Source organism: Colias croceus, chromosome 18, assembly GCF_905220415.1.
Source record: "Colias croceus chromosome 18, ilColCroc2.1".
Taxonomy (NCBI): Eukaryota; Metazoa; Arthropoda; class Insecta; order Lepidoptera; family Pieridae; genus Colias; species Colias croceus.
In genome coordinates, this window is record NC_059554.1 from 4,498,080 (window position 1) to 4,510,552 (window position 12,473).

At 33.2% G+C, this 12,473-nt stretch overlaps 2 protein-coding genes across 3 annotated transcripts in view; one reads left to right on the forward strand and one right to left on the reverse strand.

Moving 5' to 3' along the window:
* Positions 1 to 12,473, reverse strand: part of LOC123699438 (ETS-like protein pointed) — a 100,664-nt gene that overhangs the window by 47,251 nt on the left and 40,940 nt on the right. The window lies entirely within an intron of this gene.
* Positions 10,731 to 12,473, forward strand: part of LOC123699439 (ATP synthase subunit d, mitochondrial-like) — a 30,036-nt gene continuing 28,293 nt past the window's right edge. The window contains exon 1 of the mRNA XM_045646370.1: positions 10,731 to 10,792. Within this exon, the coding sequence (XP_045502326.1) occupies positions 10,770 to 10,792 (23 nt within the window). The 5' untranslated portion in view covers positions 10,731 to 10,769. The remainder of the gene's footprint in view (positions 10,793 to 12,473) is intronic.

Genomic DNA, 12,473 nt, shown 5'->3' on the forward strand with positions numbered 1-12,473 from the left:
TTATCGAAACAATAATAAAACGACGCATAGCTTTACTAACTTGTAATTACGTTGTATGGTGTGCACTGATTCATGTGGTCGAGTAACACAGCAGTGTTTTGTCACCTATGTGTACTCACCATGTTTGCTTTACCAATATCCGAGACGTAGAATGAAATGATGACTCAAGTCTCAACGAACCCACACAATAAGATGTAACTTTTCGTCGTATCTATGGGGAAGGTGCAATCTTATCTGAGATTTAAATAAAACTGGTCTGGAACGGGCTGTTGCAATTGCACAAAACTTGGTTTTGCGACTTTTGTTCAATGAATTGTGCAACTGTAGTTTAATTGAAAAATAATAAGCTTTAAATGGTTTTGTAATATTTTTTTTACCTATTACATGTATATATGTAGTAGCAATTAAATAATAAATGTAAAAATCAACAAATTCAATTAAAAATATAAATATTTTTTTATATTTTTTTTATTAAAGTACCAGGACTGCAGAAAGATACAGAAGCTATTACGCATTAAATTTAAATTTTGTTCTCACTCGTAGTTGAGGTCAGATCAGCCGTGGACCGGTCCGATGTGTTGTAACAGTCATAATTTTGTCCAGCGTCTAGTCGCGGGCGCCGTCGTGAGAACAAGTCATATGACCATTATATCTTGCAACCCAAAAGCTACTTAAACTATCTTTAAATTACACGATTACGAAGCTCAATTTATTCTGGCTTTATCGTATCTGCCAGTTTTCATCGTGCTCAACAAAGATAGAATAAAAAGTTCGTTCTTGATTAATAGGCTTGCGGTTTGGCTATCTAATGAATAAATTAGTATTGGCCTTATTTATAGATATCGTGAGAAAATTTTATTTAATATCTATATTTCTTATTTAACCTTAGTTCGATGCCGTCTGATAAAAGTGACGTCGCGATATCTTAACGTAGCTGTAATTTTGTACATAAAACGAGGCATTTAAATTGATTATCTTTTATAACCTGCGATAAGTCCATTTATTTTAATCAATAATGACGAGTGTGGGTAAAAAAGCATTTAAAAGAAGGTCGGTGTCGGCATTGGGAGCTAAATTGCGCAATTTGGTAAAAGTTATACGAGCATTCGGCTCAGCAAAAAGACAGTACGTGCGCAAACGCAGTGGATTGGTAATACCCACAAGTAATGTCGAACATGCCCATCTATTGGAACCCATTTAAGGTCTCCAAACTTTAATAATACAGTTTTTGTTGTCCCATACGCATTATCATAAGCTTGAACCGACAAATGCTTTACAACAAAAAATGGATTTATCTCTTGTTGCCGCTTAATGTCTGTTAATGCGTAACTTACCATTTTAATCAATTAATGTTGATTTAATTTAATTTCGAACTAAATTTTCAGAAGCCTGATTTATATTGCAAGCTTAAATAGACGTTGTATTATGCTTAGAACATTTCTTTATCATCACTCGAATTAGGCAAGTCGTGTCAATTACAATATCGTAATAGGCAACTCCAGCTAGCGTATAAAGCAGACGAGTACCAACATTGTAACCGGGTACCGTTAGAGCAGGAAATGTCCGGCTAAAAACCAGATAGTCAACATCTCCATAAGACACAGGAATATCGCCTTCCGCTAATTATTTACGATATATTGCGTAACGGTGAAACGACGGGAAGGAGGCTAAAAAAACACGCTCTACAGGACGCGAGATCACTGCCTCAGATAAACTTTTATTAAAATTTACTTTATTATAAACCGATAAAGTTTATTTTCTATCGACAAACGTCACTCGTTCGGCTTAGGTATACTTCGATAGAGCTATCTCGATACAGTAGTGAAATGCGATTTACATGAATTTTATACTTTATTCTACTATCTTTAGAAAACAATTCTCTTAGCTTGTATCAGATTAAGGGCTTGTTTATATCGGTCGATAATTATACAATATACGACAGGAACCAGGAAGAGTGTCGTACTATCTCAACAGTTAGCCGGAAGTCGCTCGATCTGTGAGTTCATTCATAAATGAGGCTCTCAACGCAACAATGTCGCATATCAAGATTGTAGATTAAACAAAAGTGGACTCTATAAACAAGCCTAGAAAGTTGAAACCGGATTAACAATGCAATAGTAATAATTAAGCTTGAATGAAACGAGCCATTTAATTGACTAGAAATGTGAACAAACATTATATTAGCTAGACGAGGCTCTATTTTGGTACTTCGGATATTGCGTTACCTAGCTATCATTGACATTTTCGATTAAAGGTATAATTAATTATTATTCGTAGGTACCTATAATGTTTACTTGATTGGATGTAATTTGGTACCATACCTACATAGTAAACAATATTTCAAAGTAAAAAAAAGTGTAACTGAAACTTTCCAAAAACGAGCAATATGAAAATATATCCTACAATCAGTTAAGCTACAAGGTCGCCATTACCTTGTAGTTGCATTTTATTCTTCAAAAACATCATCATATCTTACGTACCTACCTAACTAGACAACAAAAGATCTATTTTTATAAAACGGAAACAATAATAATTGTTACTGTAGCAATAATTAGTCTCGTGCGATCAGACGTCGGGGCGTCAGGGGTCAAAGGGCGACTCTGATTGCCCTAATCGAGTTAAGGCGACATCTAACCAAAAAGAGTAGCACAATTAAGAGAGCGTGGGCGCAGGATGCTCCAACTAGCCCACTAGCGGCTAAATTCAATTATACACGTATTCTTTAAAACAAACAGTGTGCTCTTATTAGCTTAGTGAGGCATATTAACATGGAAATTTACATTTTTTTTCGAGGTGGTAAAAAACTGCGTCGTGTTGTTTTTTTTCCTAAAAATGTGGTAGTAAAGTAGCAAGTACCTTATTCTGGAAGACTTTATATGTATTAATATGACATATTTAATCTGTGCTCCACAGTGACAATCTACATAGAAATAAAATGTAGTAGGTACCTATACGTGTTGATTTCGAAGAAACCTAAAATGTGTGTTTGTCAAGTAATTTTCTCATAGTGCTAAATTGTACAAAATATATAAACATTAAAGGATATTAATAAATTAGACTTTGTAAACACATCCGTTAAATAAGACAAATGCTGGGAATAGATAAAAGTAATTGTAAATTGAATATAATTAACGGTTTTAGAAACATGTCTGAAAGGAAATGAAACTGTTTCATTGACGCTTTATCTGATCTAATACATAAAATTTAATGTATTAACAATCTAATATATTTTAAGACTAATTTAGAGTGGTCCTAAGAAACGTGTACTGTTAACATTACAGCGGAAATGCACAAGAAATAATAGAGAAGGTTTACATATTGATAGAATAACAATAACATCGATTCGATAGTCGATACATTTCATAGATTACAATATATCCTCAGTCGATATTATCGATGTAGCAGGACAACCCTAGAGACAGGAAGTGGCCTGCCGGACGCGCGTATCTAGCCGCGGTGTCTATCTCATTCATTTTACTGCTTTGTCATATTCCACTCTTTCGTTCAAACCATTATCTATCCCTGTCATCCACACGACATACTGTGTTGCTGTCCCTTTCTCCAGTACTATTCCAATAGAGATTGCGTAATGAGGTAGTCGAATATAATTTGATATTTTGTGACCGTTATGAATTATGATGGCACCATCTGAGGTTAGCGTTAACACATAAAAGCTAGATATTTTTAAAAGTAATTGAAAATATAATATTAAGGATGACGAAGTTTCTACAAAAATCTAGATAATTATTAATTTGTGATATCATGATTTTAATTAGGTATGTATGATAAGTCCTTTATGATTTTCATTAGCGTTTTTTATAAATAGGATTAGGAAGTAGACACCTTACTGAAATAAATATAATTGTGTGTAATATATAAAACTTATGATTTTTTTGTTGTTAATTAAATATTTATTTAGACCATGTACTGTATTCCTTTCTATAAAATGATTTAGTGATTTTTAATACCCAATATTTATTACTACAATGAAGATTGTGCCGTTCTAATTGAGGAAGTCTATTAATAAATTCATTCATTTCTGTTTGCCATTTCCTTCATTTACATCCATGAATGAAAGCTCCCAGTATTTGAAAGTAGGTCGATTATAATTCTGAACTTGTTCTAGGAAAGTAATAAAACGGAGTTTTTGCCGCGGCACCGGCAGGGCGCTGCGGCTGCGCACCGAGACCGGCTAGAAATTATCTTCGCGTCCGGTCATTCCGCTAGTAGCTGAGTTTTAATTATTAATGAAACTGCCCGCGCGGGAAAGCCGCACTGCGCCCGGCTTCGCTTCCGCTCACGACGCAGAACTTCATTCATAAAATCAAACACTTATACACACGCGCCAACTCCACACGAAGTCCAGCCCAATAGTAACCTTATCACCGAGCACGAGAGCGTATTTTCCACTCACGTAAACTTTTTGAAACTTATTTCACTGCATGCTGCAGCATAGAAATAGACAATGAAAAAAGATGTAACTTATAAAGCTAGCAGACGAAAGTGGTTGCTCGGACCAAAGCGGATAGTTGTTTTCCGTTTGAGGAAACTCCTCCGGTTCTGCCCTAATACGGCGGGAATGTTCTCGGTTGATTTACTCGATTCTCGTGAATGGGATACACTTAGTGGTTGGTGAGGTGCGAAGATCTAGTAATGGAGTGAATGAGTGTCCACTATACCCTCGCTAACAGTTGGAGCGGCGGCCGGCGATGACGCGCTTGGCTAACGGCGACGGCGCTGGATAAATAGCCAGTGTCACGTTTCCATCTATCGCTTGGATGTACTAATATCGGCTATCACGTGTTTCCTTTAGAGAAACTTGCTTTGAATTACGGTATTGATGCGGTTTCATTCATTAAGACGAAACATAAGGTACATATTAGAATATGGTTACATGTTATACAGGTTGCTTTGCAATTCAACATCTAGAAAATGGTATAAGTACCACTATACCAGTAGAATACTATATTATATGAATGATATTTATGTTAATAATGAACTTATACGAGACATGGCATTCAAAAAATGGAAGAATGCTAAAGCTAGTCTTGAAAAATGGCTTCAATAGTACCAAATAAAACCTTTTGCCTCACGCACAGCGCACTAATTTCAAATTATAATTTACACCATTTGTTTTTATATGTTGCGTAAATTTTACATTTCATTAAATTAATATAAAGTTTATTTTCCTAATCGTCAAAGGAACACGAAATAATCTAATGTTTTTTTGTTAGACAAAATAGTAAGATTTACTTGTGTCTTGTACGAACGAATATTCAATACCGTTTAATATTGAAAATCCGCTTGCTACACCGACATCCAGCTATGTGGACACTACATCCGATATTAACATTTGTAAATACATAATTTACAATAGAAAATTACTTCATTAATTAATGTACGATGTTTATGATTACTAAATAATTTTAATAGAAACTGATTTAATATTATCGGACATTTAATTGAATGTATGTACCTACTATATGTACATTGTACATATAATGTGTGATGCGTCGATTGCTCTTTCAACAACGAAAATTATTCAGAATAGAAAACAATCTTTTTATAGAGTGATACTATTAAAACTTACTAAGTTATAATTGTAGAGAAAGAAAATTGTAGAGCTTTCTTTAACCTAGTTTTTTAAATAGGTACATCAATACATCGTTTTATTTAATAAATAAGAAGTGAATGTATAACAGTGTACTTTAATTAATATTAAATAAATAATGTGATAAGAGCATTGAGAAATATTATCAAAGTTCCCCAGACCACGGCGCGGCGTCACTAACCTTACAACAAAAATCACGCATCCGAATTTCTGGGAAGTAATCTTAGCTTACAAAATCGTGTATTTTACACAAACAAAAAGGTCCGGTGCCACACTGTCTGAAGCCACAAAGGGCGATCTTTTTACAAATCGTACCTTAGAAATGCAACCTGTGCAGCTTCTCAAAAATCGTCCTTATGGCAATGCTCATTCCGTATAATTCCACCTTTAGTGATTCGCTATAATGAGCAATGTTTTTGTATTTCGGCTCAACAATATGGTGCTCTACCGGATATAGTTTGATTGTCCTCGTATAAAAAGCATATTTACGATTATGCACGAGCGATTTGTCGCTGTCACTCGATACCCCATAGCAAAGCCTGCGGCGATTATTGTATCAACTTACAGAATCATGAATATCAGTGTGCCATCAATATATTGTGTTCATTGTTGAGCTTGTTATCTTATTTTTTACATATTCTAAGGGAAACATACCCCATTGAGCAAGAGATCAAAATATTATATTGCAGATATTTTCTGCAAATCATTCGGAAGCTCTTTTAGATTTAAATGCCAACATAATATAATGTCATAGTTTACTTTACAAAAAGTATATTCAATTCTGGTGTAATTGAACACGAATATAATCAATAAACGATTCAATATAATTTATTTTTTGTTTAAAATGAATCATACTTCTAACCAAAGCTGTTGTAAAACAAGGGCAATCGAAATGTCAAACGAAATTATCGCGATATCTCATTCGATGAGTTTCAACAAATCAACACTTTACGCTTTCAAAATATTGTGTCAAGAATACGCACCGTTTTCGAGAAATGATCAATCATAAGGCGCGAGGTGATTTTTCACGACTCTTGTTTTTCCAATATACTAAATTAACCGCGTTAAATTTAGCACAAAATATGACAGAAATAATCGAACTGTTGACAGTTTGCCTCTGTCACCTGTTAGTTAATTTACCACGTGTTGTAATTTGGCTCAGCAATTAGTGTTTATCAATAGATCGTGTTAACTAAAATATAAAATGATGTCACTTCTAGTTTCTACCATAGGTTCTCCATTTAAGAGTCCGTGTTTCCTAATCGATACAAAGGAAACGTAAATTAATTAACCACTTCATTATTAATTTATTAAATGTTGAAATAGCTCTCTGCTTATAAAACGACTTTGGTGAGATTAATAACATACAAAAAATAACCTCTTGGATTTCCGTTTCATTCAGTCGTTAAATGAAATAATCGTATGTATGCATTCGTTTTTTATCAGCGTTATTACTGTTCTAAATTTTTTATCATTCTAGCAAATGACTCATTCATATACACGCTTAATTTTAGATTAAGAACACGTCTTACATTTGCATACATTAAGATTAGCGAATTTAGATTAACTTACCTGTGAAAAATAATTGATATTCGATATGTAATTCTAATACTGGTCACTCATGTAAGTATGCAATATATTAGACATATCCGAGCAGTCATTTTGTTTTAATGAGAATTAAACAATAATTGTATAACTAATTTCATTCGACATAATATATTATTGCATTTCAAATATTACTGACCGCGAAAGTAGAAACTGAATGGATGAAGCAGTTTTTCTAGTGGCTCGTTGTAAGCCCGTTAGTGAATGAACCAAGACCGGTTTGAGCTTCGTTCGTCAGAACATCAGGAGCACATCACATGAGACTTTAAGTGTCTTATGAATACATTCACATTGGTGATTTAGCGATGGGAAAAAGGCATTTATAAAAGTTGTCTACATATTTATGATTATTTGCGTTGTCAAACTCATCCGCTCTACAATTAACGCTTATTAATTTATGCCTTATTTATTCTAATTTTACTGGTTGCGATAAATATTTATAAGATAAAATGCTTAAAATTAAGGCTATATTTAGAAAAACAAATACCAAATCGTTTTTGTCACATCATACATGCAAACATATATAAAAAATAGCATTTTGAAAAAGCCTTAGTTATACAAAAATCAAATTTGAAAGCTTTTAAATATCAACCGAAAGTTTTAGAGAGCGGCTGTAGCGCAAAAAGCGAAAACCTGGTGTGCTATAATTTACTTTTCTGTTAATATGCACAAATGTTCATTTCTAATGCAGATGAAGTTGTCTATATGGTACCTAAGGTTGGATTCTATAGAACCTTTTGGTATTTTGAGGTTGAAGTTACAGCCAAAGGATGTTATGCCATTCGTACGTAACAGGACGTTACGTAAAAATTTAAGCGACCCGCGATATAACATCCTGTATAGACTTGCATATTTTGGCATTTGACTTTGTGTGACTCACATGTAATTATGAATATATAAGCAATTACATCTATAAAATATTTATTTATTTGTAATATATATACGCCGTGTTTTTAACCAATTATGACTTGTTTTAAAACTTGTCCAGTTTATGACTTAAAATTGTTTTTGATATAAATGCGTAATAAATGTACAATTAATTTATATTTTAATAGATCAATTTTGAAATCTGGAACATAAAATACAGTTTTAAAGACGACAAAAAACGTATCGCTAGAAGCATCTATTATGTACATCAATAATTAATAATTCCTGTTATTATATTGTAACCCTTTGCCCGTAAAGATAAGGGTGGCTCTTATAACTGTCATCTTTTTTAATTCAGGAAGAGGCGTGGTCATCCGGCATCTTCCAACGGGACCCCACTGTGTGTCGATTTAATAATTGAAACTTAATACCAATGTCTTTTTAAGGAACGCGTTTTAGGACTTAAAAGGACATCTACCATATGCTCTAGCTAGGGATGATTTTATAAGGGTGCATAATAATGTGTTTATGTAACCATTGTGTAAAGGAAACTTGTTTTTAAATAGATATGATTATGTGTTGTCAAGTTAATATCTGCACATTATCCAGTTCAGTTCGTGAAAGAAGCAACCATTAAGAAACCATAGAGTGAAAATAATTATAATCAAAAGATCTTAATTTAATTTAAAGTTAAGATAAGTCACCAAAATACAACACGATTTTCATCACTTTAAATAACACATTAATTAAATAACACATTAATTAAAGAATTAATTATCAGCCGTCGTTATCTGTCCATCTGTGAGCTTTCATCAGCATGTTTACAAACATTTCTCACGCTAATTTGTTATCGTGACGTGGTGTCAAATGTTATTTCAACGGGACAAAAATTAAACTATTTCCTAATTAAAAACTATTAAAAATCGACTTAGACGCGAGCGTCGCCCACTTCCGTATTTATTTGTGGTTAACCCTTCACCAGCTATTAGAGGAGTGTCGGGGTTAAATGAGACATATTTCAAAGCGGTGCCGATCGCTGACGGCCTTAATGAGATGTCGCCACGGGCTATTTTCAGATGTAAATACAGGAACGGGCGATAAAATGACGATTCGAATAAAACGGTACACTTTTTAACGGCTCGGTTTGGGCGCTCATTTGGTGTCATCTGGAAATCAGATTTATTTACTGTTTTAACTTACATTCAGATTAAATTCGAACTTTATTTATTTAGGATATACTACAGCATCTAGCTGAAATGAATAGCAACGTAGCTAAAATACTATTTGATTAACGTTTTCAGATATCTTTAGGTTTCTGTTACATGTACAATATCGTATTAAAAAAATCTTTATCAAATACAGATAAAACAAAAAATTGTCATAGGCAAGTCGATGTTGATGTATCTCTGTGTAGGTGTACATATATGACTGTGTGTGTGTGCGTTTCTTGAATGATTCGTAAATGGAGCGTATTAGATGGACGATCAGTCCACGCGTACATATGATAAGCTTCAGTGGTTGCTTTATGATTTGTCTAACAGACTGGAACAATCAGATGAACTGTAACCATGAAAAAAATGACCAAGTGAATGAATTTCGTATATGCTTTCTGAACTGTAGTTTTAATTAATTAACTTTTTGCGCAAAGTAGGTTACGTACACAGTAAGTATATATACAATATACATGGTTGTACTTATCGATAAGGTTCAATTACGATCCCATGGTTTGTTAATTCGAAATTTTCCTTGTAACTCGTGTCGTAACTCGTAACTAATTTACAAAAGTAATTTTTTATTCCGTTGATATATTATGAAGAAATTTATTACAGTTTATAAATTAAATGTTTATTTCGTAATAATGTTTCTCAAATAAAAATAAAATTATATTTTTGAAGCTAGTAAATCATTTTTTATTCCAAAAGGACAAGACACCAAGCAAATTTTCCCACGAGTGTCAACCAGTGACAGTTCGTACAGGACCGGTATGGTTAATTAAATACAATATTAATAAACAGTCCATTAACAACGAATTCTTAACGGAAAAAAATTGTCATTTCAAAACATCTCACGGCTCAGTGATAGCTTTTATTTGTTAAATTATGACGTTGTTACTTTTTAACGCTGACATGAAAACTTAATTAACGAAAAATGTCTAATGACGCTTCGGATGCGTAACCAAGTAGCTCGCTTGTGCGCGGTTGCTATAAAATGCTTATAGATTCGTAATAAAGTGGACAGTGAAAAATTTACTTCTGCATTTTTAAAATTATAGATTTCTATGCTTTATTGCTAGTCTTGTTTCCAAATAATTTAAAAAAGTATTTGCAAGTTATTGCAAGAAATTATTTGCAAGTTGCCTTTAGTAAACAAATGGTCTATTTAATTCGAGGCCTTACATAGGAATATGCTCTGTTTCAAATAGCCGCTTTGACACATGCAAGATATAAATTATAGCATGTAGCCCAGTGTAGCTGACAGCCAGGCTAGCTGCGTTCAACTGTCGCTGGTTCAGAAGGATATCAAACCCCTTTCAATTGACTGTGGAAATAAGAGCCGGTGGTGTGGCAGGAAACTGTCACCGAAGCACTAATTTAACTTGCCGCGTGGTTTCAGCTTATCTGCGACCAGTTTCGCACACCGTGGGAATTACACCTACATTCGCAAATGCTGCATTATTTATAGGGTTATGCATCGAGATCGCAGGCGCCGGTAAGGTTATACTTTCACCTTTATTAGTACTTAAATTGTTGTTTCCCGTCGTAGTGATTAAGTCTACTGCTGTCTTGTTATAGCTTCCAATGAGATAGCTTAATGGACAAATTACATGTGAAATAAAAATGACTGCAATCTCTCTTTCTTTTTATTTTGTAAAAAAGGTTACTGTGTATAATAAAATGGAAATAATATGTAGATATGTTATTTTTGTCCATTATTACGAGTTGCAATTTAAAAAAGAAATGTAATTTAAATTAACGGTTGGTAACCCTAACTACATTGCAGCATCCCATTCATAGTTGAATGAGGCATGTTTAAATGTATATGTGTATGTGTCTTTATACACACGTGTAAGCTACCAACATAAAAATTACTGACGAAACAACATTGGAACTACTTACAAATAAATTGCCGGTACCGATTCGAATTACTGATTAAATAACGACCTCCTTTGTCTCGAAGTAATCGAAAAAGATATTAATGTGAGTATAGTAATTCTGACCGTATAATGCGACAGAAGTAATGCTCTGGAGGTGTCTTTTATGGTTGTAATAGGTCTATTTTTGTATAAATTAATGGATCAGCGTTGGAATCGTAAAAGTTACATAAAGAATAACAGTGAAGGATGTGTGTTTTCAAAGGGACGTAGGTTTAAAAGGGACGACAGTGTATCTTGGTTAAACGCAAATAAATTTTGAGTGCATTACGCACTGTGGGTGATGAATAACGTCCTCCTTTCGGCCTCGTAACCCTTTCAAATTGATGACTATGTATCATTTATGTTTAAATTAAATGGATGAATGTTTTACTATTAAGATATTTTTTAAACCACTTAGAGGTTATATCGAGTATAATAAAATTCGTAGTATGAAAAGTGTTTATCTGTCGTGACCTAAATGTCTCACCTTGACGACGAAATGACCTTTGTTTAAATTAATTATGTAGATCTTTAAATAATTAGTATGATACCTATTTACTTTACTGGATCATTATTATCAAAAGCATTATTGGAGGTTTTATTATTATTATCCATTGAAAAAAGTTGTAGTTTTATAATATTTTAATTAAAATCATAAACATGTTGATTCTCATAGGTCAAATATATGGATAACACTTCGAAATTATATTAGGCCATTACATATTATTCCTTTATTTTAGAATCTCCCAAAAACAAATTAGTTTCACATTTATATTATTCTGAGAAACTGGTCCAGCATGCGTTTTTATCTTACAAAAGTTCTACGAAAGAAATAAATAATGACATGACTTATAATAAGAGTTGAACTCAAAAACTGTTATAGTGTTCGTAAGTTCAACGGCTCCCATGATTACTGAACGTACCACTATCCACTAGTTACTACCTCTACCTCTAGTGTTACGTCATATAGCTGATGATAGATAATTTCATTTTCATACGAAATAAAACGAATGTAATTGGTTTATCTTATAGTCTTGAGTTGTGTGATTACTACGATTACACGTTTGGTTGTAAAGGATTACTGCGATAAGCGTGTAAGCTTTAATATTGAAAGAAGATCAATAGGGTGTGTCGTAAACATATTATAATACCTATTTCAGTAATGCTTCAGTATCATAATTTATAAGTAAAAATGTCAGTATAAAATTTCTACGAGATAACATCAATGAAAAGTTATCGTAGTAAAGATATTGTGCT